At 32.5% G+C, this 27,838-nt stretch overlaps 1 protein-coding gene across 2 annotated transcripts in view; it reads left to right on the top strand.

Annotated features, from left to right (window-relative positions):
- Positions 1–989: 989 nt before the first annotated feature.
- LOC127710523 (molybdate-anion transporter-like) overlaps positions 990–27,838 on the top strand; it is a 34,393-nt gene continuing 7,544 nt past the window's right edge. Inside the window, exons 1-12 of one of the 2 annotated variants that reach the window (XM_052216461.1) lie at positions 990–1,239; positions 10,557–10,701; positions 11,496–11,556; positions 11,959–12,066; positions 12,373–12,491; positions 13,116–13,252; positions 16,352–16,533; positions 18,451–18,521; positions 19,206–19,260; positions 19,866–19,968; positions 20,608–20,675; positions 21,347–21,426. In XM_052216461.1, the coding sequence (XP_052072421.1) occupies positions 1,089–1,239; positions 10,557–10,701; positions 11,496–11,556; positions 11,959–12,066; positions 12,373–12,491; positions 13,116–13,252; positions 16,352–16,533; positions 18,451–18,521; positions 19,206–19,260; positions 19,866–19,968; positions 20,608–20,675; positions 21,347–21,426 (1,280 nt within the window). In that variant the 5' untranslated portion in view covers positions 990–1,088. The remainder of the gene's footprint in view (positions 1,240–10,556; positions 10,702–11,495; positions 11,557–11,958; positions 12,067–12,372; positions 12,492–13,115; positions 13,253–16,351; positions 16,534–18,450; positions 18,522–19,205; positions 19,261–19,865; positions 19,969–20,607; positions 20,676–21,346; positions 21,427–27,838) is intronic. The other variant, XM_052216452.1, reaches the window with a different exon arrangement.

Consider the following 27,838-nt stretch of genomic DNA (forward strand, 5'->3'; position numbering starts at 1 on the left):
TAAATGCAAATAACACTTTATACATTTGGTGCTTCCGAAGGGCTTTTTGAATTTATCTTGATCAGAAATGTTTAAAGCCAGGGATGTATAAATAGTTAAATACGTAGAAGAGTAATGAGCTACACGACCAAAAGCAGCCTAAAAGGATAGCCAAATACATTATTTGTGCGTTCAAAAGCGCTTTTTTGGATAAACTTTGACCAAAAGGAGTCTTAAAAAGATATCCAAATTCATCTTAGAAGATCAACTTTGCCTGAGGAAGTTCATTGGAACTGCTTTGTTTCTGATAATTTTTTTTTTAATTTATCAACGGGGAATCAAGTTAAGAAAAATAGGATAATATATAAATCATGTCAGTACCAAAGGACTGAATATTAAGCTGATGATAACATCGGGTGAGCAGTGGTAACGATCCGGTCACCCATCTATTAAAGTTAACACTTTATACATTTTGTGCATCCGATGCGCTTTCAAGTCTAGATTCACCTTTATCAAGAACGCTAATACCAAAACATTTGAAAGCCAGGGATGTATAAATATGTAGAAAAGTTATGAGCTATATGACCAAAAGGGGCTTAAAGGCCAGCCAAATTCATTTAGTCAACTTTGCCTGACCTTATTTACTTTTAGTAATTTCTTAATTTATCACCAAAGAATTTTAGAAAAAAAAAATTTTGTAAATCATGCTTGTACCGAAGCACTAACTACTGTGCTAATGCTACCATCAGGGATTAAACGTTCACCAGCAGAGGCAGTGCTAGTAATGTTAAATGTAGTATATGAAACTTATTATATGAATCCTTGAACGGCAACAATGTTCGCGTCCAAGAGTTTAAGTTTTATTAAAACTTAAATCTGCTGAAGTAGAACAGATTTGTCTTCATAATACCAAAATCCGGGTAGGACTGTTTACACTTGTGACGTTGTCCACTTGAGACTTAGAGTAAGATAATCTTACTTTCCGGATTTAGCGCCATTCCGATTTGGCTTCAGTCAATTCCCTGTATAATCAATACTTCCGGGAGATATGTGTCAACACGAAAATAAATAGCATACAATTTTTGTTTGTGTGTTCGAATAAATCAGACATGGCAAACATTTTCATAGCTGGGTTTGGAGTCTTAAGTGTTTTATGTGCAGCTTTATTCCTGTATACAAGAACCGCAGTTCCGACAATCAGTGATGCAGCATTTAAACAGTTCCAGCGTGTCTACCTTGTCGTTTACATGCTTGCAATGGGTGAGTGCACAAAACAGGTAAAACAGATATTTGACATAACCTCACAAATCTATATTTAACAAGTTGGAAAGCTTATACGCCCTAAATTTTTGAAATTAAGATAAAATGATGGGTGTGGTGGCATCAATTAAGAACAATTACCTGAATTGGTTTATTAAATTAAAAAACAAATTAAGACTAAGAGTACATTTTTGTTATTAGCAGGTTGGGGAAGATCCTCATAAATGGGTATTACGCCCATTTATGGCTATTATACCCCAAAACAGATATCAATTTTCAGTGATAAAAATGTAAACTTTGGATTTCAAGATATTTGCTGTCATGGCACAAAGAAGAATTTTTGAGGCCAGTATATTTGTATTCAGTTCTCACCTGAGCTAAGGTCTTTAAGGAAAAATGTTGCCATTTACATGGATTTTTTTGCCATGACAGCCATTATGATGAAGTTCAAAATTCGATACTTTTATCACTTTAAATTGATCCCAATTTTGTGTATAATAGATATAAGAAGATGTGGTATGAGTGCCAATGAGACAACTCTCCATCCAAGTCAAAATTTATAAAAGTAAACCATTATAGGTCAAAGTAATACCAATAAATAGGGATAGTACCCATTTATGAGGGTCTTCCCCACCCTGATTAGGCTAACCAAAAAGTGTATGTGTTTGACCAATTTAGGTTTCTGCCTTTTAAAAATAAGGCAAGTAGAAAGGATTTTTTTCAAATAATCATGAATGAAGTAATTAGGTTTATAAAAATATAAAGGACGTGGGCTTACATCATTCAATCAGGAGAGATTTTATCTTGTGCATATACATAATATAAGCATGATAAGGAAGATTTAAGAAAAGTATTGCACTTTTCTGTAGTAATAAATTCTGTACTACAATAGGTTCTTCAAATTTTGGTAGGATATTTTTTGTTTTCATTCAAGCATGATAAGGAGGACCTTTATTATTCAGGAGTTGCAGTTAACTCTTGTTGTTTCGAACTCAGTTGACTCGAAATTTCCTGTGGTCTATATAAATATATGTATTTCGACTGCTGATGAGACAGATGAGTAAAAATTTCGGTTGACTCGAACCTGATTTACGGTCCAAAAGTTAACAATGGCATTCAAATTGCATTATTTATCTAGAACTAAGACATGTACATGTATGTCAAAACATGACCTCTGGGATTTAAATGGATTTAAGAGTTCATCTGACAATACATGTGCAATTAAATTTCTGGTCACTGACCACTGTATTGATTATGATATTCTTTTTCCATGAGTGTTTATCGAAGATTATCTTTGATCACAATGATAAATAATTTGTGATACACTGTTAAAGTTTATGAAAAATTATTTAGAATGTTTTAAAAACAATTATCCTTAATCATACATTAATGAGCTTGGTTGTGCAAGTAAGGATTAAGACTTAGTGATCAACTCAAAACTACTCAATCGGCGTCTTTCTCTTGCAGAAAAAGATTAAAAGAAAATGAAAAGAAATCTTAATTTTTTAAAATCTCTTGTATACAAGAATGAGTAATTTTGTCAACTTTAAAATAATGCTAAGATCGATTGGAAATTACTCTCTCTGCTAAAAACCACAGGAAAAAAATGTAACTGTACAACGAAATAAACAAGACGAAAAATCATAATTTTATTATATATGTATATACGTATATGCCTTCAGACTGTGCATGTATACATATATGATAAGTCAGTTACAGGACATGCATTATTTTATGAATTTCACTAGTACAAATATCTTTAATGAGTTTTTATACGCCCGTTTACGGGACGTATTATGGTATACCGTTGACCATCTGTCCGTCCGTCCATCATCAACATGTCGGACATTAATTCAAAAACACTTTAACCAATATGCATGAAACTTGAGTGAATTGTTTATATCTATTGACGTGAGCTCCCTTTCGTTTTTTATAAATTTCAGATTTACCATTTCTGAGTTTTGGGGTTTTTATTCATTAAAAAAGGGGGGATTTTCCAGTTTTCGGACAATAACTCAAAAACAATTTCACCAATTTGCATGAAACTTTTGTGAATTGTTCATATCTATCGACTTGAGCTCCCTTTCGTTTTTTATAAATTTCGGATGTACCGTTTCCGAGTTTTGGGGTTTTTATTCATTAAAAGAGGGGGGATTTTCCAGTTTTCGGACAATAACTCAAACAAAATTTCACCAATTTGCATGAAACTTTTGTGAATTGTTCATATCTATTGATGTGAGCTCCCTTTCGTTTTTTTATTAATTACGGATTTACCGTTTCTGAGTTTTGGGGTTTTTTTCATTAAAAAAGGGGGGATTTCTAGTTTACAGACAATAACTCAAAAACAATTTCACCAATTTGCAAGAAACTTTGGTGAAATGTTTTTTTCAACGACATGAGCTCCCTTTTTGATTTTTATAAATTTCAGACTATACGTTTCCTATTTATGGGGTTTTATTCATTACAAAAAGAGGGATTTTCCAGTTTTTGGACAATAACTCAAAAATGCTTTCAGAATTTTTTTTGAAACTTTGGTAAATTGATTATATCTATTTTTGTAAGCTCCCTATTGATATTTAAAAATTTTCGATTTTACATTTCAGAGTTATAAGATTTTATTTGTTTATAGTCTAACAACAGATTTACTAAGTATTGCGCAACAGCACAGTGTATTGCACAACAGCAAGAATCTATCATATAACCAATTTCAAGTTCTTTGACTACATTTATTCAGAAACCCATAATATATCAAATATTTAATTACAATCCAAATTCAGACCTGTATCAAGCTTGAATATTGTGTCTATTTTTGTCCCAACTGTTCAAGGTTGGACCTCTGCGGGTGTATCCAGCTGCGCTCAGCGAAGCAGTTTATTACCTATAAAAAGATATGTTACCTTGATTTCATGGAAATGATTTTTATCTTTCTACAATCAACAATAATTTAGTTGTTCAGCAATTAAGGGTGCTTTTCAAGACTGATTATTTAAGGATAAATGTACTATGAAATTCCAAGTTTCTATTTTGAAATTGACAGAGTGGGGTTGACACTAAAGCAAGCAATTCATTTTCTAGACTTATATTCCTTTACTTTATCTGTTGGATTTTATTTTTTACAGGTTTTGTAACAAAGCATGGATCATACTTATAATTGAATCTCAGCATCATGAGTATTAAAGTTACTTGGAAGGAAGGGAGAGAACCTAACTTTATAAAGGCTTGCAAATGGTTGGAAAATCTATCAAAAGTCGAAACAAATTTTAATAAAATAATGAATTTAATAAATGAAACTTTTAAGTATAATAATTAAAAAAAGTATATTTTTTCTTGTTTGCTTTACATGTACAGTACTGTACTTACAATCTTTGAAATGCTTGTAGTGATTTGTTTCAATAACGTCTTAATCATTTTAGACTTGATAGTAGTGTTTTATGCAGTGTATATTTCGTTACCACAAATTACTTAAAACCTTTACTAAATTCTTCCACAGATATAAAGATTTGGTTTTGAAGTTTGGTTGTACCTGTAGAAAACTTATTTCAAACGGGATTGCACATCCTCATTTTTACGGCAGTATTGTTTACCATGCCTGGAAATTTAGAAACGATCCTGGTAAACTTATCGATCCTTTAAATTAACTTATTCTAAAAGGTTACCAATTCAACACTGTAATTAGATCATTAAATATTGTTTTTATTGGTACTAATAATGATTTTTTTTATCAGTAAATTAAAAGCAAACTAAATATTATTGTTATATACATATACACATTCATGGATCTACGGTCTGTCGATACCTGTATCTTGGCATTGCACAAGGTCATGTTTTTCTCTGACTGTTTATGACGTCTTTACACTAAATCCATTGGATGTTGGATGTGTACAGATTGATAATTTATGTCTAAGATGCATGATTTTTTTTATTAGTTGTTATTGGCTTTGAACTAGCTGTCAGTAACTGCGAGTACTCTCGGATCTGTACTTAGTGTCTTTTTGTTGTTTGGATGTACAAGTACCCGGCCACGTCCACTTGTATTTGTAGTATTTGTATTTTTATCCATCTGATGAGTTAAGCCTCTTTCAACTGATTTTTATAGTTCTTTCTTATGTTGTACTGTTACACCACTGTCCCAGGTTAAGGGGAGGGTTGGGATCCCGCTTACATGTTTAACCCCGCCACATTCCGTATGTATGTGCCTGTCCCAAGTCAGGAGCCTGTAATTTTGTTGTTGTTGTTTGTTTATGTGTTACATATTTGTTTTTCGATCATTTTTTGTTCATAAATTAGGTCGTTAGTTTTCTCGTTTGAATTGTTTTACATTGTCATTTTGGGGCCTTTTATAGCTGACTGTGCGGTATGTGCTTTGCTTATTGTTGAAGGCCGTACGGTGACCTATAGTTGTTAATTTCTGTGTCATTTGGTCTCTTGTGGAGAGTTGTCTCATTGGCAATCATACCACATCTTCTTTTTTATATAAAATGAAACAAATCTCTTCTTGCTATGAGATTCAGGCCATCTTGAATTATGTCAACCACATTTAGGTCTACTTACTTCACAATGCAAGAAGCCATATGTTTAAGAGAATTGGCTGAGCAGTTAAAGGTTGTACATGTATAGCTTCTCAATACTTTTTCAAAACACCTGAGAAGTCTCAAATATTTGATAAATTTTACTTTCTCAGTGAATATCTTTTTGGTATTGCACTCTTTATCTTCTTGGAATAATTGTCTGTTGAAACTAAAGACAACTCACTTTACTGATCTCATGACTATAGTGAAAGATTTATACCCATTTCGTTAACATTTCATGTAGGATGTTGGGTTTATGGATTAAATGTACAAAGTAGTTTTGTAAGATATACATAATGACAATAAATTCATTTTTAAATGTTACCTTTATTTAAGACATTACTTGTATTTGATATTCAATTTAACATTATATGCTTACCTAAGCATGCTAAGTATTTAATTTGAAGTAAGGAGTAAAAATAGAATTAAATCTTCCTTTTCATTAAATAATTTCACACTTAATTTGTTTATAGTTACAAGAAATTACTTTTTTTAAAACTCATTCTACTGCCTTTCAGCTAGACATATCAGACCAACCCAAACATCGTCGGACCGCAGGTCATGACCTGTAAAAAACTTGAAGGTCCGCCACCATCCTGTGAACTACAGGACCTCCTGTCCTGTACATTTTTTGCAGCATGCAGTATTAAAATTGGGAAAAATGTGTTGCTATATCAAACACAAAATATTGTTTTCCTCCCGAGATCAATGAAAAACAATTGTCCTTATACTAATTAGGATTGTGGTAATACCCTAGTCATATTTATAGATATATATGGGCAACACAAATAGTAACCCAATCAGAATGCAATAATATAAAAAGCAGCCAATGAAATCACGCTTCCATTGAGTCGATTGACACCCAGTGAGATTTTCGTGTCAACTATTTTATGCATTCCCTGAAAATCGGCATTTCTAATGTGACTTCTTTTTTTAAAAGCATATTATAAGACGATTTTAAGGCTCACTGGCTTGTCTCCTACTGCCTAAACCCTTTCAATTTGAAGATTTTGAAGATTTGTATCTCGATGCATCAGTTTCCGGCATTTCTTTTTTCCCCGGTTCATTACGCATGCGCCGGAAACACATGTTAAATAAAGTCTTAAAAAATGAAGTTTCATTCAATGTGATTAAACATGCAAAAGTGTAGTACGAGATAGTAGTTTTGGTTACTTCATTTATCATAGTCAAAGCACTCAGAATGCAGGATTTCGCATCTAATTTTTCAAAATTTTTCGGGGGTGGGGGGAGGGGGGGCATGTCCCCAGAACCCCTAGCAGGTTCGTAGCGCTTCGTGCTGCTCACCAGTGATAGTAAGTAGGTCCTGTAACAGCAATGAAGGTCCAGTAAAGAATATTTGTTACTGGACCTCCTGACCTGTTCAAACAATTTAAGTTTGGCTGGGTCTGACATATACATGAATTTTGTTAGCATGTTAAGTTGTACATGTTGTATAGCTGAAAGCTAATGGAATCGAAAAATAAAAGTGCATGTATATATTTTGTGCCAAGATTATTCTTTGCATACATGTACCTGGGATGTCTAAATATTAGTCACACATGACTTTGAATTTATCAGGATTTTTTTAATTTCAAGTCATTGTAAATTAGTTTTTGTTTTACAGCCATGGACTTGAGTGTGTAGGTTCAAACAAAATCTTTGGTTAGCTTGCTTTCTAGCTGAACCGTGAAGTCATTATTAGGTTAGGTATACTACCCTCCTTTAAGAGTAGACTAGTCAGACAGATAACCAATCTATCTGTCTGTAGGACTAGACTACTCTGAAAGGAGGGTAGTATACCTTACCTAATAATGATTTCATGGTTCAGCTAGCAAGCAAGGTAACAAAAGTTGTTGATTGAACCTACACACTCAAATCATTTGGCTGTAACTATGCTGTGAAAGTTTGTTTTGTCTGAAACAATGCTACCTTTATAAGTCAGTCTACCACTTTTATCTTTATTATGTCCAGTGTTCAGAGTGTTTTTGATTTTAGTCCAAAGAATGACTACAAAATTCTGGCCAATATCTGTTTGCACCAAAAATTTATTAATTTGCACGAATATAATTGGCGTAAAACTGTTTATATTTGACAAATTTAATGGATTTTTACTTATAAATATTTAATAAATGATTGACTTGAATTGTCCTCCTTCTTTATCCTGGCTTAGCCCGAACAGTTTACAATGGCGTAGGACAGTAATTAGTAATAAAAAATCTGTCAAAATATGCTGAACACGTTTTTTTTTTGTTAGCACTTTCTGTCAGTTTGTTAATTAAACCAAAGAATGCTATTTATAAAATAAAATGCAAACATATGCCTTTCTGCTCATTTTCCTCTTTTCTTGATTATTGTTTGACAGTATTTGTGATCTTCTACAACAATGATAGGTTTTCCCATATATCAGACTCATATTTTTTGCAAGAAATGTTAGAGTTTAAGCATGTGCAAACTACTGTTCAATTTATTTGAATATTCTTAGTTTTGATCAGTATTCAGTCAAATTTTGAAGTTGAAGTTTAATTATAGTACATGTTGTGACATGTATACAAGAAAATATTGCACGATATGCTTACATTTATTGGCGCAATTTATATTATTAATAAAAAAAAATAGACTTTATCTTACTAGTAATTGATACATTTTTTTAATGGTGATTTATGCAAATTGATTGGTTCAAAACTGTTGTGTTTGTATGACAATTTGTGCAATAACTTTGTTTAAACATTTGCACAGCAGGATAGCTCATTGTATCTATTATAGTCATTTACAGTTGTATTTATTATTGATTCATCAATTTATTACATGTATGAACAGCCTTTAATTGATTTAATGTTACATTGTACTATATCATATACAATGTAATATAATGTTTAAAGATGCCTGTAACAGATGTTTATAAAGCAATTAAACAGAGATTACTAACATATTGATTGATAATGTTGACTTTTAAAACTATCAGTATCATGAATATTTAAAAAATATTCAGGCCTTCAAAATGTTGAAGTAATCAAGGTTAATCTGCTAAATTACAGCTACATGTAACATTGTAATTATGTATGTTTCTTTGACTATTTATGTTTATCTCTGAATCTAGAATATAATCCTAGAAACACTACAATGAGAAAGGTCCTGGATATTGAGTTGATGTTAACAGAATTCAGTTCTAATGAAACTATCAATATTTGATAACCATATATATCGGATTAGATATGGTCGCTATACTTTTTCAGAATACTTTGAAATGCCTTCATGACAATAAATGTCTACAAAGGTAGAATGCATACAGTTTCGTTTTATACAAGTATTTTCCAATGGCCAAAAGGGTTGTTTTTTTTACATTCCAGGATTTGAATACAGAAGATGAGCTTTATTATTTAAGAAATAATTCTTTCATGTCATTCTTTATGTTATAGATAATGCATGTTTCAAGGTTTTTCTTGTTGTATACCACAAAGATGGGTGGTAGGATTGATAAAACGAAAGACCAACCTTAATCCATGATGTGTTTATAACAAGAAAAACCTTAAACTATGCATTGTCTGACTTATAAACCATCAAAAATATTCATTTTAATGTTCATTTAAATATTTTATGGAAAAATTTGTTCAATGATTGTTTTGATTTGTAAGGTCTGGTTTAACAAAAGTGATATGATACTGATTGTTATTTATCTAAGATAGAACATGCTCCTACTTTGTCAGACCTTTAATTATTGTTGCCAATGGCACAAGCTTGTGTTTTGACCTCGACAAAAAAATTTAGAGTGTAATTTGAAAGTCAGTGACTTTAAAATTCTATTTACATTTAATTAAATTTGGCTGCCATTGTAGATAATGAACTTTCTAGTGAAATTTTTTTCTGTCATGTCTGTAATGTTTGAACTACAAAATTGAACTAAACTTCACCTAGAAAATATGCATGCCAAAGTGATATTTGATAAGTTCTTTCACCACAATTAATCATACAAAGCATACATAAAAAAAGATATATAAAAGTAAAGATTAGAAATGCTATTTTTTCTACTGTTTCACAATTTATACAAATAAAAAGTAGATGATTCACCCTATGGTCTTCCTCTAAGAATTGAATAGTCGACTCTTGCAGACCAGATAAGGGGACTTGGCTGTCATTGAACAATTTTTAGTTAATAGTTGATATGACCAGTTTGCACCACCTTTTTCAGAATTCATTCTAAGGTAGATATTACTTTAGGTACTTAATAAAAAATGGTTGAATTTCTAAATTTTCCCTGAATTACTAGCTTAATGACACTATGATATTTTTAAAACACTTCTTTTTATAATTTTATTGGGGTGTAAAAGCATTGCCCAAAGCACATTTTGTATGAAGTTTGGAATTCAAAAAATTTCTGCACGATCAATGCTTTTACAATATTATAAAATTCTAAAAATAATATTAAATTCTTATAATAACATTTTTATGCTACAACCATGAAATGAAGAGTTATATCAAACTTTAATATATGTTTTTCTTTTCGTTTGTTTTTCTATGCATTGTTTTAACATTGTCAATTTGTCATGGATAGCACGTGCATTCATTTGTCTGTTATATTTTAAACGGATATAAAATATGATTTTTGGAGTGCCTCACAATTATTGTCAGCCAATCAGAATTAAGGATTCTAATGAAACATACATGTAATGTAATTATTGATCTCCTTAAGTTGTAGTTTTTTTAGAGTTATACATGATGTCTTTTGATAGAATTACATTTTTTTCTTTTAAGCTGGTGACTGGTTACAAGGACCTCATGTGTATGCTTTGTATGAGAGTTATGGGATGACAACACACCAGATTGAAGTCCTGTTTGTTGCAGGCTTTGGATCCAGTATGATATTTGGAACTATTATTGGTTCAATAGCTGATAAGTTGTAAGAATTTACTATCAATGAAATTTTTGTTTTGATTTTTGATTCTCTTTAATGTTTTATATACTAGTATTTGGAGTTTCAAGCTATAAGTCTTAAGTTTGCCTGATAAAAGTTAGTTCAGAAACACTTGTCCTGTAAACAGAAATTGGTGTCAAACACTTATATTGCACAATTTTATTTAATATATTCAAGATTCGGGTTGTTAGATGTTTCTTCAAAACCTTTAAAGGTAAAGGTTAAAGTCATTTTGCCATTCTTTGCAGTATTTTTCTATTGTGGTTAGAGAGAAAAGTGCGGTAAATGTCAGTAAGACATCAAAGTAAATATAGAAATAAGGAGATGTGTTATTATTGCCAATGAGACAACTTGTTCAGATGATGTGGGTGTGATTACATTTATTCTAGACTATTGCATAAAACATTTAACAGGGACGACTAATTCTCTGACACCACTACCAAATCCTAATAAACTAAAGCATTAAAACCTGAAGAGACAGCAACAACCACATGCAATTATTTTAATAGTAGATTTGCATGTAAACTAATATATCTGGTCATAATGCAGGTTGTTTTTTTTTAATTGAAATAGAAAGCTGAAGACCTATATACATGTATTAAAAAAGTGCAAGCTTATGACATAACAACTTGCACACATATTTTGAAGTGTATTCAGGCATAAGTTTTATAGGGGGACAGAAGCAGTTAAGGAAAACAAATATATGTGGAACATGTAGATTACAACTCGTGTTTAATAACTGTCTGTATACCTATTATTTTTGCATTTTCTCTTTACAGTGGCAGAAGAAATAACTGTATTATCTATGGTATACTGTATGGTGGAGCTTGTATAACAAAGGTATGGTGTTCTTTAAGGCCACTATGACAAGTTTCACTTCATACACTTCAACAAAATTGTTTCGTTGCTAGATATTTACTTTTGGGTTTAGGTGCTTGCCAAGAACCCACAGTAAACAGATGTATCTTCTTGGTGCCGAAATTTCTGCCATTACTGAATATTGCCTCAAGAACCTTAGAATAACATTTTATAACCAACCCTAACTGAGGATGACATATATGTATTTCATAGAACAACTTGAAAGTATGACACACAGAACAAAATAAGCTTTTCAAATTGTCTGGGACAAACATAGAAATTGAAGCTTTTTTATTATATTCTTAATATGGATTTAAGTGATGACAAATCCATATGTTTTTATCATTCCGATTAATATGAGATAATGATCTGTTTGTATTTCAGCATTTTAACAGTTTCTGGGTCCTGATGTTGGGACGTCTGTTGGGAGGCATTGCCACTTCAATCCTGTACAGTGCTTTTGAATCCTGGATGATATATGAGCATACCAAGGTAAATTATTGTATTTTATATTATACATAAAAATAAAACAGGTTTGACTTGTAACCTTTTAGATAACAAAAATACTATACATTTTAAATGAATGTTCCAAATGTTGTTGTCAAAAGAAAATACACAGAACCTAATTTGAAGTTTTTTTTCTATAATGTTTAATTTATTACAAGGTTAGTATTTGAAAACAAATTTGATAACTTAACAAAACCTATGTAGAACATAACGGAACATTCTTTATTTCAATGTTTAATTCAGAGTTTTTGTTGGGTGTAAAAATGAAGTAAACATAATTTTATTTTACAGAGAGGTTTTGAACAGGAATCATTGGGTACAGTATTCAGCCATGCTGTATTGGGAAACTCCTTGGTAGCCATCGTAGCAGGTTTGGTGGCACAATTCTTTGCAGACAGATTTGGATTTGTGTAAGTATCAAGAATTAGAATTTGATTATAAATGTAAAATGATAAATAAAAAATTCCTTGAGAAAAACTAATTTCTATGAGTAGAGCTCACAAATTCTTACTCCCCTCTCACATGTACATACATATGGTAGTCCATGTTTTTCTATGTGAAACCTTAAAAACAATTCAGAATCAGAATTTCAGATCAAACAATAAAATAGGAGGTTCTTAATGTCATTATGAGAAAGATTCTATGAAAGTTTCATGAAATCCAGTCCCAAGTATGAAAGACTTCAAAGATATTTCACCAACTAAAAAAGATACTTCCATTACTAAAATTACTGAAATCCCTTCTGATTTTATTGTCAGCACGAAAAAAGCATGATACATCATGACGTTTAACTATATGTGATTTTGAATGGAATGAAAATGTTTTTAATGCATAAAAATAAAGCCGTGATGAACAGAGTGTGAAACTTGTTAAAACCCAAACATTTTTAAACTGGCAACAAAAAATATGACGCCGGTGATTTTTCTGGCAAAATGTTTTAGAAGCCCTTGCAGTCCATTTTAATTTTTATGGATGTTGCTTAATTCTGCCAATATTTCCTTTTAATGATATTGAATTTTGTTCCTTTATTCCAGTGCACCATTTGATGTGGCATTGACAGTTTTAATGATCATGACAGTTATTGTTGTGTTCACTTGGACAGAAAACTATGGTGATAGAACTACAAATATTGGACACAGTTTTTCCGAAGCCTGGAAATCTATAAGAACAGGTGGGTTATCTCCCCTGTGAATATGTATGTTTAATTAAAGTTTTGGTTATGTTCACCTTAAAATCTATACATAAAGCAAGAATCTACCTAAAATTTCACTTAAATAAAATTGAGAATGGAAATGGGGAATATGTCAAAGAGACAACAACCCGACCAAAGAACAGACAACAACCGAAGGCCACCAATGGGTCTTCAACGCAGCGAGAAAATCATGCACTGGAGGTGGTCCTCAGCTGGCCCCTAAATAAAATTGTGTACTAGTTCAGTGAAAATGGACGTCACACTAAACTCCAAAACATATAATTGAACTAAAATTAAAAAACATACAAGACTAACAAAGGCCAGAGGCTCCTGACTTGGGACAGTCGCAAAAATGCGGCGGGGTTAACACATGTTTTGTGAGATCTCAACACTCCCCCTATACCTCTAGCCAATGTAGAATAAAGAAACACATAGTAATACGCACAGTAAAACTCAGTTCAAAAGAAGTCCGGAGTCCGATGTCAGAATAGGTAACAAAAGAAACCAAGCAAAATGACAATGATACATAAATGAACAAAGGACTACTAGCAGTTACTGACATGCCAGCTCCAGACCTCAATTAAACTGATTGAAAGATTATGTCTTCATCATATGAAAATCAAGTACAATCCTACAAACCATAGTTGTAAACAAAATAAGAAATAGTCCTGGGAAAATTTGATTGCTTAATTGTTGCTTGCTTGACATCCTTTGTAAATATTTAAGGGATAAAATGAAGAAGGCAGATTTAAAAATTACAATTTTTATACGACCGCAAAAAAATTTTTGTGGTCGTATATTGGTATGACGTTGGCGTCGTCGTCGTCGTCGTCGTCCGGCGTCGTCCGAAGACACATTGGTTTTCGCACTCTAACTTTAGTTTAAGTGAATGGATCTCTATGAAATTTTACCACAAGGTTCAATACCACAAAAGGAAGGTTGGGATTGATTTTGGGGGTTATGGTACCAACAGTAAAGGAATTAGGGGCCAAAAAGAGGCCAAAAATAAGCATTTTTGTAATTTCCAGACATAACTTGTGTGTTAGTGTATGGATCTCTCTGACATTGTACCACAAGGTTCCATATCACAAAAGGAATGCTGGGATCGATTTTGGGGGTAATTGCCACAAAATTTTAGGAATTAGGGGCCAAAAAAGGGGCAAAAAACAAGCATTTTTCTAGTTTCATGACAATAACTTGTGTGTAAGTGTATGGATCTTTCTGAAATTGTACTACAAGATTCCATATCACAAAGGGAAAGCTGGAATTGAGTTTGGGGGTAATTGCCAAAACGTTAAGGAATTTGGGGCCAAAAAGGGGCCAAAAATAAGCATTTTTCTAGTTTCCAGACAATAACTTGTGTTCAAGTGTATGGATCTCTCTGAAATTGTACTGCCATGTACCATACCACAAAGGGAAGGCTTGGAATGATGATAGGGGTAATTGCCTCAATATTTTAGGAATTAGGGGCCAAAAAGGGGCAAAAAACACATTTTTCTAGTTTCCAGACAATAACTTGTGTTGACAAGTGTATGGATCTCTCTGAAATTGTACTGCAAGGTACCATACCACAAAGGGAAGGCTGGGATTGAGTTTGGGGGTGATGAATCATAAGGGGGTTCAAAAAATTTGGGGGGTGGGGATTTTTTTTTTTCCTTTTTTTTCTTTTTTTTTTCTTTTTTTTTCTTTTAAAATTTTCCATTTTAAGTTGGTTATTTCTGATTTATATTTAAAAGCAAATAATAATGATATGGTAGGAGATACACACCAAACAGGATGTGTAAATTATTATATAATAAGTATTGTGCAATAGCAAGAAATTTTCAATTGCACAGTATTGCACAATAGCAAGAAATCTTCAATTGCACAGTATTGCGCAATAGCAAGAAATCTTCAATTGCACAGTATTGCACAATAGCAAGAAATATCCAATAGCACAATATTGCGCAATAGCAAGAAATTGTCAATAGTACAGTATTGCGCAATAGCAAGAAATATTTAATTGCACAGTATTGTGCAAAAGAAGATACTTCGTATAAATTGCTTATTTCTTGACCAATTTCAATGGGGTTTTATTCTTGAATTCTTGGGGTTCTTTAATATGCTGAATCTAATCGTGTAATTAGTTTTTGGATTTTGGGCCCCTTTTTAAATTGGTCCACATTGAGGTCCAAAGGGTCCAAAATTAAACTTTGTTTGATTTCATCAAAAATTGAATTATTGGGGTTCTTTGATATGCCGAATCTAACCGTGTATTTAGATTCTTAATTTTTGGTTCCGTTTTCAAATTGGTCTACATTAAGGTCCAAAGGGTCCAAAATTAAACTTAGTTTGATTTTAACAAAAATTGAATTCTTAGGGTTCTTTGATATGCTGAATCTAAACATGTATTTAGATTTTTGATTATGGGCCCAGTTTTCAAGTTGGTCCAAATCGGGGTCCAAAATTAAACTTTGTTTGATTTCAACAAAAATTGAATATATGGGGTTCTTTGATATGCTGAATCTAACCATGTACACGTATTTAGATTTTTGATTTTTGGGCCCCGTTATCAACTTTGTCCACATTGAGGTCAAAAGGGTCCAAAATTAAACTTTGTTTGATTTCATCAAAAATTGAATTCTTGGGGTTCTTTGATATGCTGAATCTAACCATGTATTTAGATTTTGGATATTGGACCAAAATAGGTGAATGTCCAATTTAAAATTTTTAAGTTCTTAGACCACATTCATTCTGTGTCAGAAACCTATGCTGTGTCAAATATTTAATCACAATCCAAATGCAAAGCTGTATCAAGCTTGAATGTTGTGTCCATACTTGCCCCAACTGTTCAGGGTTCGACCTCTGCGGTCGTATCAAGCTGCGCCCTGCGGAGCATTTTATTATATTGTTAACAGTGATATATGTTTAAATTATTTGAATTTATCTTTAATTAAAGATTTTAAAATATATTAATTCTTTAACAGAATCTATTTTATAATACTCCCTCACTGGTGTACATCTATTTTCTGTCGTTTTCCTAAAATGCTAATTTCAATCCATTAAAATGAATCTTTCATAAACTATTTTTTATTTCAGATCCAAAGATATTATGTTTAGGAATGATCCAGTCCTTGTTTGAAGGATCTATGTATATATTTGTCCTAGAATGGACCCCAGCACTTACCCCATCAGAGCCCAGTACAACAGGGACTGCAAGGCGACTGTTAGCAGCATCATCTGAAACCATACCTCATGGTCATATATTTGCTGGTTTTATGGTATGTCTTCATTTGTATATCATATGAATAAAATAAAAGATGTTGGATAGACATGAACGGGACAGTAACCCAACTACACAAAACCCAACAACATCTAGAGCTAATCAATCACTCTTCAACAACAGGCAGGTTTCTATAGAATAAATAAAGTTTTAAAATGCTTATACTAAAAAGGCTATGAATAAAATGAAAAGACTACTAAGATCTGCCATCAACGCCAAATTCCACAAATGACAAAAGACAACCTCTGGTGAGGTTCCTGACTTATGACAGGCATATGATCATGTGGTGGATTAAACTTGGTTTTTTGTCTAGCAGCTTTTGTCGCAGAAAGCTCGACATAGGGATAGTGATCCGGCAGCGGCGTCGGCACCTAACTTCTTAAAAGCTATATATTTTCCAAGGTGGAAGACCTGGATGCTTCATACTTTGTATATAGATGCCTTATGTTATGAAGTTTCCGTCTGTCATATGTCCATTGTCCTTGACCTCATTTTCATGGTTCAGTGACTACTTGAAAAAAAAGTTAAGATTTTTTGTAAAGTTAATTTCTCTCTTATTATGAGTAATAGGATAACTATATTTAATATGTGCGTACCTTGCAAGGTCCTCATGCCCGTCAGACAGTTTTCATCTGACCTCGACCTCATTTCATGGATCAGTGAACAAGGTTAAGTTTTCGTGGTCAAGTCCATATATCAGATAATATAAGCAATAGGTCTTCTATATTTGGTGTATGGAATGATTTTAAGGTGTTCATGTCCAACTGGCAGGTGTCATCTGGCCTTGACCTCATTTTCATGGTTCATTGGTCAATGTTAAGTTTTCATGGTTTAGTTTGTTACTTAGATACTTTAAGCAATAGGTCAAATATATTTAATGCATAAATTGATTGTAAGGTGTACATGTCTGTCTGGCATGGTTCATCTGACCTTGACCATATTTTTATGGGTTATTGGTCAATGTTTAGTTTTCCTGTTTAAGTCTGTTTCTTAGAAACTATAAGCAATAGGTCAACTATATTTGGTGTATTGAATGATTGTAAGGTGTACATGTATTTCCGGTTTGGTTTATCTGACCTTGACCTCATTTTCTTGGATCATGTTAAGTTTATGTGATACTTTTAGTAAAGCTTAATAGTTAGGACTATCAACATAAAATCAATGGTCAGTAAAGAAGGTGAGACATTTCAGTGTGTGCACTCTTGTTTTAGATCTCACTCATCCCCATTTCAATATCAATCTGTAGACTTACAAAAAGTACATAAAAGAAATACCCTGGTACAATTAAAATTAATACAGGAAAGAAATTTATTATTTCATATTGGTATAATGGGTAGCAAAAACACAAGTTTAAACAAAACAATAATAAACAATAAATATCCTATCAAAACATATAAAAACAGTATACAAGGGAATCATTTAAAAAAAAACAACATCAGTATGTTATATGATTGTTGATTTCTTGCTGATTTTTAATGCCCCACAAAAAGGCTATATCATTGCAAAATAACATGAAATGGGTCTTAAGAAAATGAAATGAAAAGGGGTGGAATGGGACAAAAAAGGGAAACAACTTATGACTGCCACAGGAAATATATGGAGAATTTGATCTTGTCAGAAAATGAAATCTCAACATCAGTCCCACTTAGCCTGTGAAGGATTTTAGAAAGCTTATTTGTACTGGATTGTTGTCCAACAGTACACATTTATAGAAAAAAAAAACAATAGACCCCTTGGTGGCCTTCGGCTGTTGTCTGCTCTTTAGTCGGGTTGTTGTCTCTTTGACATATTCCCCATTTCCATTCTCAATTTTATTATTTAAAATCTGGCCAGTAGTTGTAATATTTATTTAACCAGCTTATTAATTTCAAATTTTGCAGACAGCCAAAAAAGTTATGTAATTGATTTTTTGTAGGTTTCCATTATGATAGGATCTTCATTATTTAAGTTACTGTCAAAGTATTCATCTGTAGAATCTTTCATGAGGTAAGATATGTAATCCGAGATGGAAGATATGCCTATTCATTTAATTAGTATGTGACAATCACAGAAACACATAAGAGGTGTTGACATGAATTTTGAAATTCTTTATTATACAAACTGAACACCTCAAAACAGACATTCAAATGAGTAAAAAGGGTATTTAAGCACATACATACTAATTTAGACAATACAGTAGTAGATTAAAAACTTTTATGACAATATAAGAGGAGCATTAGGCCCTCCTCCCATGAAGATTTTGAAAAGTTAGCAGGTATGGAAACACTATTGATAGTATACTTACTATCAGTATATTTTAGTGGAACATGCTGTATAAGTTGAATGAAACATGAGTATTAGATTTAAAATGACATTGAATGTCCTAGGAAATTAAAATTTGTTATTTAATGAGTACAAAAGAATGAGAAATTAACAAATTTTATTGATTTTATAACAGTACTAAAATGAATGGGATAAAAGGAGACTCCAAAAAATGTCTTCGCCAACTTTAACATTTGTTTGGAGCATATCAAAATTTTATGGCAGATTAAAAGCTTTATACAGTTTCTCTTATCAGATTGAATAAAATTAATTCTAAACTCGTATCTTATGCCCGTCTTTAAACTTTTGTATTGTTGATCATTATGATTATTTCCTTTTGTGCTAAATTTGTCTTTATTTGTTTTCCAGATTTGTATTAGTAATAGCATCAGCATCATTAGCCACTCCCATCATTTTTAAAGGCGTAAGTATTACCTGATGAACAATTAAAGGCAAAAAATTACATATGATTTTACAAGTGACTAAGACACACACTTTATTTATACTTGTTTAGGGATCAGAATAATTCACTTTTTTGCATTGAAAAAAAATAAATAGATTAAGTAAGTTTCATTTTAATATCTGCTGGTCAGAAGTCAGTTAAAATTTTCCTTCAAATAAGCTTGTCACAAACACTTAGTTCTTTAAAACTTTCATTCAGCACTATTTTGTTGACTAAAGACTAAGCTTCCAGTCATATCAGAGAAAAATAAGCACATGTCAAAACTATATTAAAAAATAATTATAACAGGAAGGAAAAAGGACAACTAATGAGTACTTAAAACCCATCTGAAAACAAGGAGCCAATGATGTCAGTACATATTTTTGGTTTTACAAAGTGTAGACATTTATGATTGCCTATAATTGCTTACATCCACTATATTTGAACTTTGGTGGATAGTTGTCTCATTGGCAATTATACCTCATCTCCTCATTTTTATATTTGTAAAAGTATGTGATAATGCTGCAAGGCAAGAGATATCTCTGTTAACAGCTGATTTATAGAATTATATTTTATTTTATGTCTAGAATCAATTGGTAGTATTTATTGGTTTCCTGGTATTTGAGTGCTGTGTAGGAATATTTTGGCCATCTCTGGGGCAGATGAGAGGAAAATATGTACCAGAGGAAAGTAAGCAATAGACTTTTGTCAAATCTTATATGCTTTTAACGTAGCGAAGTTGGTTATGTTTTGTTTTAGTTTTGTAGTTTGTAACTAGGTTTATAATTTCAATCATACACCTTGTAACACAATTCAAAATACCTTACTGGATGAAATTGTAGAGTTTTACTTGTTCACAACATATCAGATGATGTAAACAATGTAAAGTGCAAATTTCAGTTATGCATCAACTTAAAAAGACAGACAAAATATTTATTTTTGCTTTAGCCTTACTGACCCTAGAAAGTTTATAGTTGACAGATATCAAGTATTATTGTATTGCTTTTAGTCTGAAAAAAACAAACAATCAAAAGTCTGAAAATTACAAGAACTTGGTAGCTGATGAACACCCTCTCTAGTACTAATCTAAAAATAATATATGGTTAATTCTGAGATTTTTTTAGTTTGTATGATATTCTTTAGTCTATAGAAGACAACATTTTTGGTAGTTAAGAAAAAACAAATATTTTGACAAGTTACAATTATACAGCTTTCTGATATGTGAATTGCAGTTTTGGTAAAGACAATGCATATTTACATAATACAGTTATCACTTCAATTCATACTGACCTAAATTCAGTATAAAGGAAAATGATTTTTATTTTACAGCCAGAGCCACCATAATGAACTTCTTCAGAATTCCATTGAACATGATAGTAGTTGCCATTTTACTACAGGTGTGTATTTTATACTTTATCTAACCTTGACTTTTAGAATTCTGATTATTATTTATTTTATTAGTAGTAGCATAGGGAAATATTTTGGTCTGATTTCAAATTAATTCTTTTAAGTTTTCACATGCTAAGAATTATAAAACATCAAATTTAATTTCATTAAACCAGAAATAATCCTTGCGACTTCTGAATTTGATGTCTGATTTATTGTAATTGTGATATACATGTATCAAGACATCCAACTCCATGTGATTATGATTAAAATGAAATAAATTTTGTCAGAAAAATGCAGGAAAGAAAATATTTTCATTATAAAGTATTGTTTTGTTTGAAGCTTGTCATTCATCACTTGAAACATATATAGTCTTTATAAACTATAAAACTGTTAATTAACTAGATTTTTGAATTTGATAGGTGATCATTGACCTTAAGACTGTTGAACAAAAGTAACATAATTAATTGGTCAGTATGAGATGAGAAATACAGTTGAATTGGACCATTAATATGGGATTTCCTTTGATATACCTAAATAAATAAATCAATCAGGCTAATAGAACATTTTCTGTATACTTTTATTTTGAATGAACAATGGTCTGAAAGATTTGTATAAATTTGTCTTTTTTTCAACAGGTTAAAAAATTAAAAATGTGTTCCTCTTTTTTTTTTTTTTTTAGAATTTACAGATGAAGGTGATATTCCAGTGCTGTGTAGGATTTCTATTTTTAGCTGCATTGTCACAACAATGGCTATTCAGGTATGAATCATATGTAATAGACTTTTTTGTGCTGCCTTTATGGAACACTTTTGGTGTTGCTTATTGGTACATGTAGTAGATAGATTTTCTTTGGAATCTAATTTAATGATGGTGTTACATTTAAGATATGGGTTGAAATTTAAAAAAAAACAAGGCACTCATGAAGGGATATTAACTTGCAATTACATAGTCAATAAGCCCTGGTAATCACATCATCAAAAATGCCTTTCTAAACTTTTGGTAACTTGTGTTAGAAAATATTCCTGAAGTTGATGTTTTGTATTAATGAAATAATAGGGTGTTATAGAATAATGCTTACTTAATATGTCCAGCAATAGTGTTATTAAAAAACCCTTGACAGTGGCCTCACAACTAGTACTTTTAGCATCATACTTCTGTTTAGGGAACCTTAGATACTGTTTGAATTTTCGATTATGGACTCAACTCAATATATTGTAATAATGTAACATTTGTCTGAATCCTTCTGCAATCTTATTATGTTGTGTACAGACAGTAAGAAGATAGCTTCATTTACAGGAATTATATGTTAATTAAACAGAGGCAGTAGGTATACTTTACAAATTGGATCCTTGTTGGGATTTCAAATTTAGAATATACTGTAAAAAGTTGTACATTGTAGCATTTTGTACTACAGAATTTAGTTTGCCATGCAAGATTTATTACGGTACTTCAAGCTAGAAATAATGGCAAATGATATATCCATAATGCTTGTCTACATTGCTAATTTGTTATTATTGACAAAATTCTAAAACTTGCAAGGCAAAATGGGTGTCTGTCCATAAATGTGCTCAATGTTCAGCTTCATACGGTACCCTTGGTTCAGACAGACCCATACAGTACCCTTGGTTCAGACAGACCCTGATCTCAGAATCCTAGTTTTAAATTTGTTTGCTACTCTTTCTTGGTTCTTTCTCTCAAACTGTTAAAGTTATTGATGGTAAACATCCTTTGGTTTTTGTTTGCTTTACTATATATCTTTGTTTTGGGGTATTATATATAACTTTAAGAATAAATCTAATTTTAAGCTTTGAAATGTTTGAGATGATTAAAACAAAACAAGTATTTTGGTTGAAAATAAGGTTGATTAACTCATGTGGGTGTAAGGTTTGGGGCATGCATAATCAGGTGGAATTATGGCAGATGCATGTATGATGTTTTTTTTATCAAGGAGACTGGAGAAACAAATTGTTTGACTATATACAAAATTCAAACCTCCACAGAGACTAAAACAATCATCACTTGAAATATCTGTCTCCAAGTTAAATTTCAGAAGTTCTAACATTGACTATTCTGCAGACATTTATGGCCATTATTGATCACATTCATTCTTGTGATACAGGTTGTACCAGGAAATTAATTACTATTCTTGCAAAACAGATTGACAAATACTAAAATGGTAAACATAAGTAGGCATCCAATATGTGTCCATAACTCTAACAGCATGTGTTGCAATACAGAGTGACTAGAAGTTAAAAAGCATTCAATATGTGCCCCTTACTCTTGTAGCATGTGTTTCAATACAGACTGACTAGAATTTAGATAGTACATCTAATATACCCAATCCATGCAGGCTTCCTATCTGTGTCCACAAACTTACCGTATGTGTAACAATACAATTTAACTAGAACTAAAAAAGTTTTACCGATAGTAAACCCAATACAGGCAGACATCCTCAATGTGTTCACTAACTCAACTGAATGGATAACAAAACAGATTTACCCTTACTGTTACCGGTGTTATGTGTAAACCGAAATCATGCAGGCATCCAAATCTGTATCCACTGACATCCATCTTACAGGACTGTAAAACAAAAATCAATGCATGTATCAGGAAGGCAAAGGACAGAAAACTCACTATTAGGCAGTTGTCAAATCTGTTTCAACTGACAGCATGTCTTACGATACAGTTTGACATGTTCTGTAAAGTGTAAATTTGATATCAGTGAGACATCCAATATGTGGTCCGAGTACACAGTTATTTTCCCCTATCTGTCTATTATAACATAATGATAAATAAAAAAAATCCCACCTGCGCTTTTCTAACAAGATTTGGTGTACATAAAGTTTGGCATTAACCACAAAACATATCAAAAAATTAGAAAACTTCATCGGCTCATTTTCTCTTGGCAACACAAAACACAAGGACACCAGTATGGGTTAAGCCAGAGAGCTTCCGAAAAGGGGAAATTACACCTATGTTTACCCAACCAAATCACTCATTTCTGCTCAAAATATCAAAAAGAAATTTTACAGAAATTATCTTAGATGACTTTACATTCACATAAAAGCAAAAAAAGGGGAAAAAATTCAAAGGAAAGGCAAAAAAAAAAATTAAGAAAAAATATACTGAAATTAAAGGGAACTATATTTGAGGACAACGAAAATTGAGGGAAGATAACTGTGTACCCGGACCTAATAGACCCTTTTTAGTTATCCAAATGAAATAAAATTTTATATTTATTAACTTTAATATATATCAAGACTGCATACCAAATTTCAGACCAATCGGACAATACTTGCACCAGCAATGACATTTCTTTAAACACCTACCCTCATACCCAAATTTCAACAGTTTTCCTAGCATGAATTTGTCATTTTCCTAAAGACACCCACTTTATCAAAAGATTCATAACTTTTTTATTAGTGCAAGTTTTTAAAAAAATTAAAGTGATTCTGAAAGGTAAATCATTACACAAATTTAATCTAAGATAAAAATTCCCAAAATCAGAATGGTTCATGGTGCAATTAAAGTTAATTTTTCATTTTTTGTTGTAAATCAGTGAAATCCCAACTTAGAATACTTTTAAAATTCAATTAAAATTTCAAAACTCATCCCTAAATTGTGAGAATTGCATTAAAAAATTCCAAATTCATTCTAGAATAAACAAAATGAAACTTTATGGGGGTCTTGAATAACCTTTAGGCTAAATTACCTGTATATTCAACACCCCCTTTACATCATCTGCCCAAGGCTAAATATGAATGTAATAAAAAAATTTAAAATGATATAAAATCCTTATTTCTTTGAATATTGAGATGAAATAAAGTGTTTTGGAAAGGTTAAGAAGTGAGGAAATAATTGCAATTGAAAAATTTAATAAATAGTACAGTTTTTTTTTTCATTTGTTTTTTTTCTTAATTTGAAAAAAAATCAACAAAAAAATTCAACAAAAATTCTCAAAATCACATTTTCTGAACAAAACAACTTTTAAAATTTGCCTAAATTAATGTTGTTTTGAAATCTAAACAAGGAAAACAAAATATTTCCCATTAAAAAGGCCAAACAAAGGCATTTTCTTTGAAGCAGACCAAACCCTTTGAAGTTAAAAATCACTTTCTTTAATCCCACAGCTAAAAATAGATCAAAACAATAAACAAAAATGATTGACAGCATCATTAATCCAATTAAAAATCAGCATCAAAGTTACACAATGCAAAAAAGTATAAAAACTAACAATTTTGAGGTCTGTCATCCAATTTTCATTCGACGCTTTACACTGCACCAGAATATTCTATTTATCATCAAAATGTTTCCAAAGGGTTCCCCTCCATTCAACAAGGGCCTTATTGGACTGCAGAGAGGGAGAGTTGCACCTGGTTACAAGTTCAAGCATAACAGTACGCCATGGAATAAAGTCCCTGTCTTACAGCTGTCCACATCACCAGATCCAGAAGAAAACCATGCTCCTGCTGTTGAAATGAATGTTGAACAGATAGCTATCCTTGACGAATCCCCATGCACTTCTTCTACTTCACCTGCAGACAATGACAGCAAAAGGACTCGTTCCCACCTACTGGTTCCATCAGCTGACCTGAAAACAGAAAAAGAGTGGTGTTCAATATCTGGTATGAGGTTCGTCGACCATGAAGAGATGATGAAGATGCTCAACACAGTTATAAATGTCCATACAAAGAAGTTTAGGCACTGTAAAAATCCTGAAATACTAGCACACAGACAGGAAAAATGGGGAGTCTGCTGGAAATATACACTTAGATGCAAGAACTGTACCTACATGAGTCCAGTTATGAAGCTGTATAAGGAGATTGTTACAAATAAACCTGGTACCAACCCTGGAGCACCCAATGTAGCAGTAGCAGCAGCAATACAAGACTGTCCAATGGGGAGTACTAAACTCCAGGAGTTACTTGCCAGAATGGACTGTCCTCCTCCTTCAAGAACCAGCATGCACAGAATGACCCACAATGTTGGAAAAGAACTGGTACAACTTAATAATAGAGATATGGCAGAAAACTGGAGATTGTAAAGGCAAAAAATCAAGATAGGGGACTTGCAGAGAATGAAATCAATGTCACAGTCGACGGAAGGTACAACAGTCAGACAATAACCAGTCGAAAGAAACCTGGACTAAATGCTACCCAAGGTTTTGCACTTGCCATAGAGACAACAACAGAAAAGAAATATATTGTGGCATCATTTGCCCAGAATCAGATGTGCTGGAAAGGGGCCTGGTTGAGAGGAAAAGGATTTAAAGTGGAATGTCCCAATGGTCATGAAGACTGCACCGCAAACCTACACAGAGCAGCTCCATTGTCAGAGTATGAGATGGGAAAAGAAATTGGTACACAGCTTGCTCTTCAAGACATCCTGGTGAAGAACGCCACAACTGATGGAGATGGACGGGCAGCTAAAGGAATAGACGATGCAACTAGAGCCCTACATCCTATGTGGAAAGTGGAACGACTAGCCGACTATGTACACCTTGGACAGTCACAGTTTCGGGCATCACTGAGAGCTAAGTTCAGTGAATCCATGTTCTATGGGCGTACGAAAGAGATAAGGATGGAAATGAAGAAAGCGTTCAGCCAAGATGTGAAGTGCAGGAGCTCAATGATCATTGGACAGCTAATGGAGAAGCACAACAAAGTAACAGAAGATGTGTGTAAAGACTTACCCAAAGTCCTGGAGGCTACACTCAGATGTTATGATGGTGACTGCTCCATGTGTAAACAGTACTCTGTAGTTTGTACCGGCGATGAGGGTTATAACTGGTGGACTCGGTCCAAGTATCTAGGATGCTACAATATCACTGTCCTGCAAATGGATGAAAAAGACAAATTATTACTACAAGAAATATTGAAGATGAAGCTAAGTGAGCAGGCATTAAACAGCATGAAGTTATATGACACCACCAATAAGAATGAAGGTGTTCATAGAGCCCTCAGTGTCAACTTACCGAAGAATGTTATTCATTCAAGAGATATGCAAGCAAGATTGGCATCCGGAATACACCGTAACAACAACAAGCCAGGAACATCAGCCAAAATGAAGTGTGAACACCTTGGGATTAATTTGTCGGAGAGCAGTATACAGTTTTTGAGCAAAATGGACAGCGACTACACTTACAAACAAGAATATGAAAAAAAACCTGAAGTTAAACGTAGACGGCTAACTCGGAGTGGTGAAAAAATATTGGAACACAGAGAAGCTAAGCAAAGCCGAAAGAAGTGTGATGTTTACAGAAAAGGACAGTAAGACCCGGTTCCTGCATTGCTAAGCCATAGTAAAAACTGTAAAAGGCCACTTCCACCTGCACCTTAGATGACAGCCAGCCAGCCAGCCAGCCAGCCAGCAGCACATAATATTAACCAAAGGTCCTTTTAAGGACCAACCATATCTTTCAAAAAGAAGTTTGAAATTGTTGTCTAAATCAATAAAATAATTAAAAGATAGAAAAATAAATAAATAAATAAATAGACCTTAAAAGATAAATAATATAAATAATACCAATATTATTGTTTGCCATCTTCAAGTGTACCATGCAAGGTGGCAAAGGATCTGGGTGCCCAAGACAATGACCACACGAAATGCAGGTTTTTCTACTGTTGTTGAAGCCGTGTGGCTCTAACACAAGATGATCAGCATTTATACATTTTGTGTTGTGGCACAGGTGCGAGACATCAAAATTAGGTAGTTGGAAATTAAGATGCCTTATCATGAACGCAAGTCTGTGTACATGCATTTGTTTCCACCCGCCGGCATTGGGAAGCTTGCAATTTATCACCCCATATTTTCTATTTGGTGTACAAGCCCCAGTCCAAATCAGACAATGTCCATTTTGGCCAGGGGCTGAATTTTCTGACAATTTTCTTGAATATTTTTGTATTATTCCCTCCATTAAACTTTAAAGAACTTTTTTTACATTTGTATGTGTAGTAATTTGCCCCAAAAAGAGAAAAATTATGAACCCCTGTTAGCAAAATTGAATCAAAAGTGTCAACAAGTAAAAACATTTTAACCAGAAGGTCAAAAATTTTTTTTTTTTGCAATTTAAAATTTTTTGTTCATATTTTCTATAAATAAACAATAAATTATCTTTAAATTTCAATTTTGAGGCAAATTGAGCAAATCAGGGGGCCACAAAGTCGATTTT

The sequence above is a fragment of the Mytilus californianus genome, unplaced genomic scaffold (assembly GCF_021869535.1).
Source record: "Mytilus californianus isolate M0D057914Y unplaced genomic scaffold, xbMytCali1.0.p SCAF_1, whole genome shotgun sequence".
NCBI classification, from domain to species: Eukaryota; Metazoa; Mollusca; class Bivalvia; order Mytilida; family Mytilidae; genus Mytilus; species Mytilus californianus.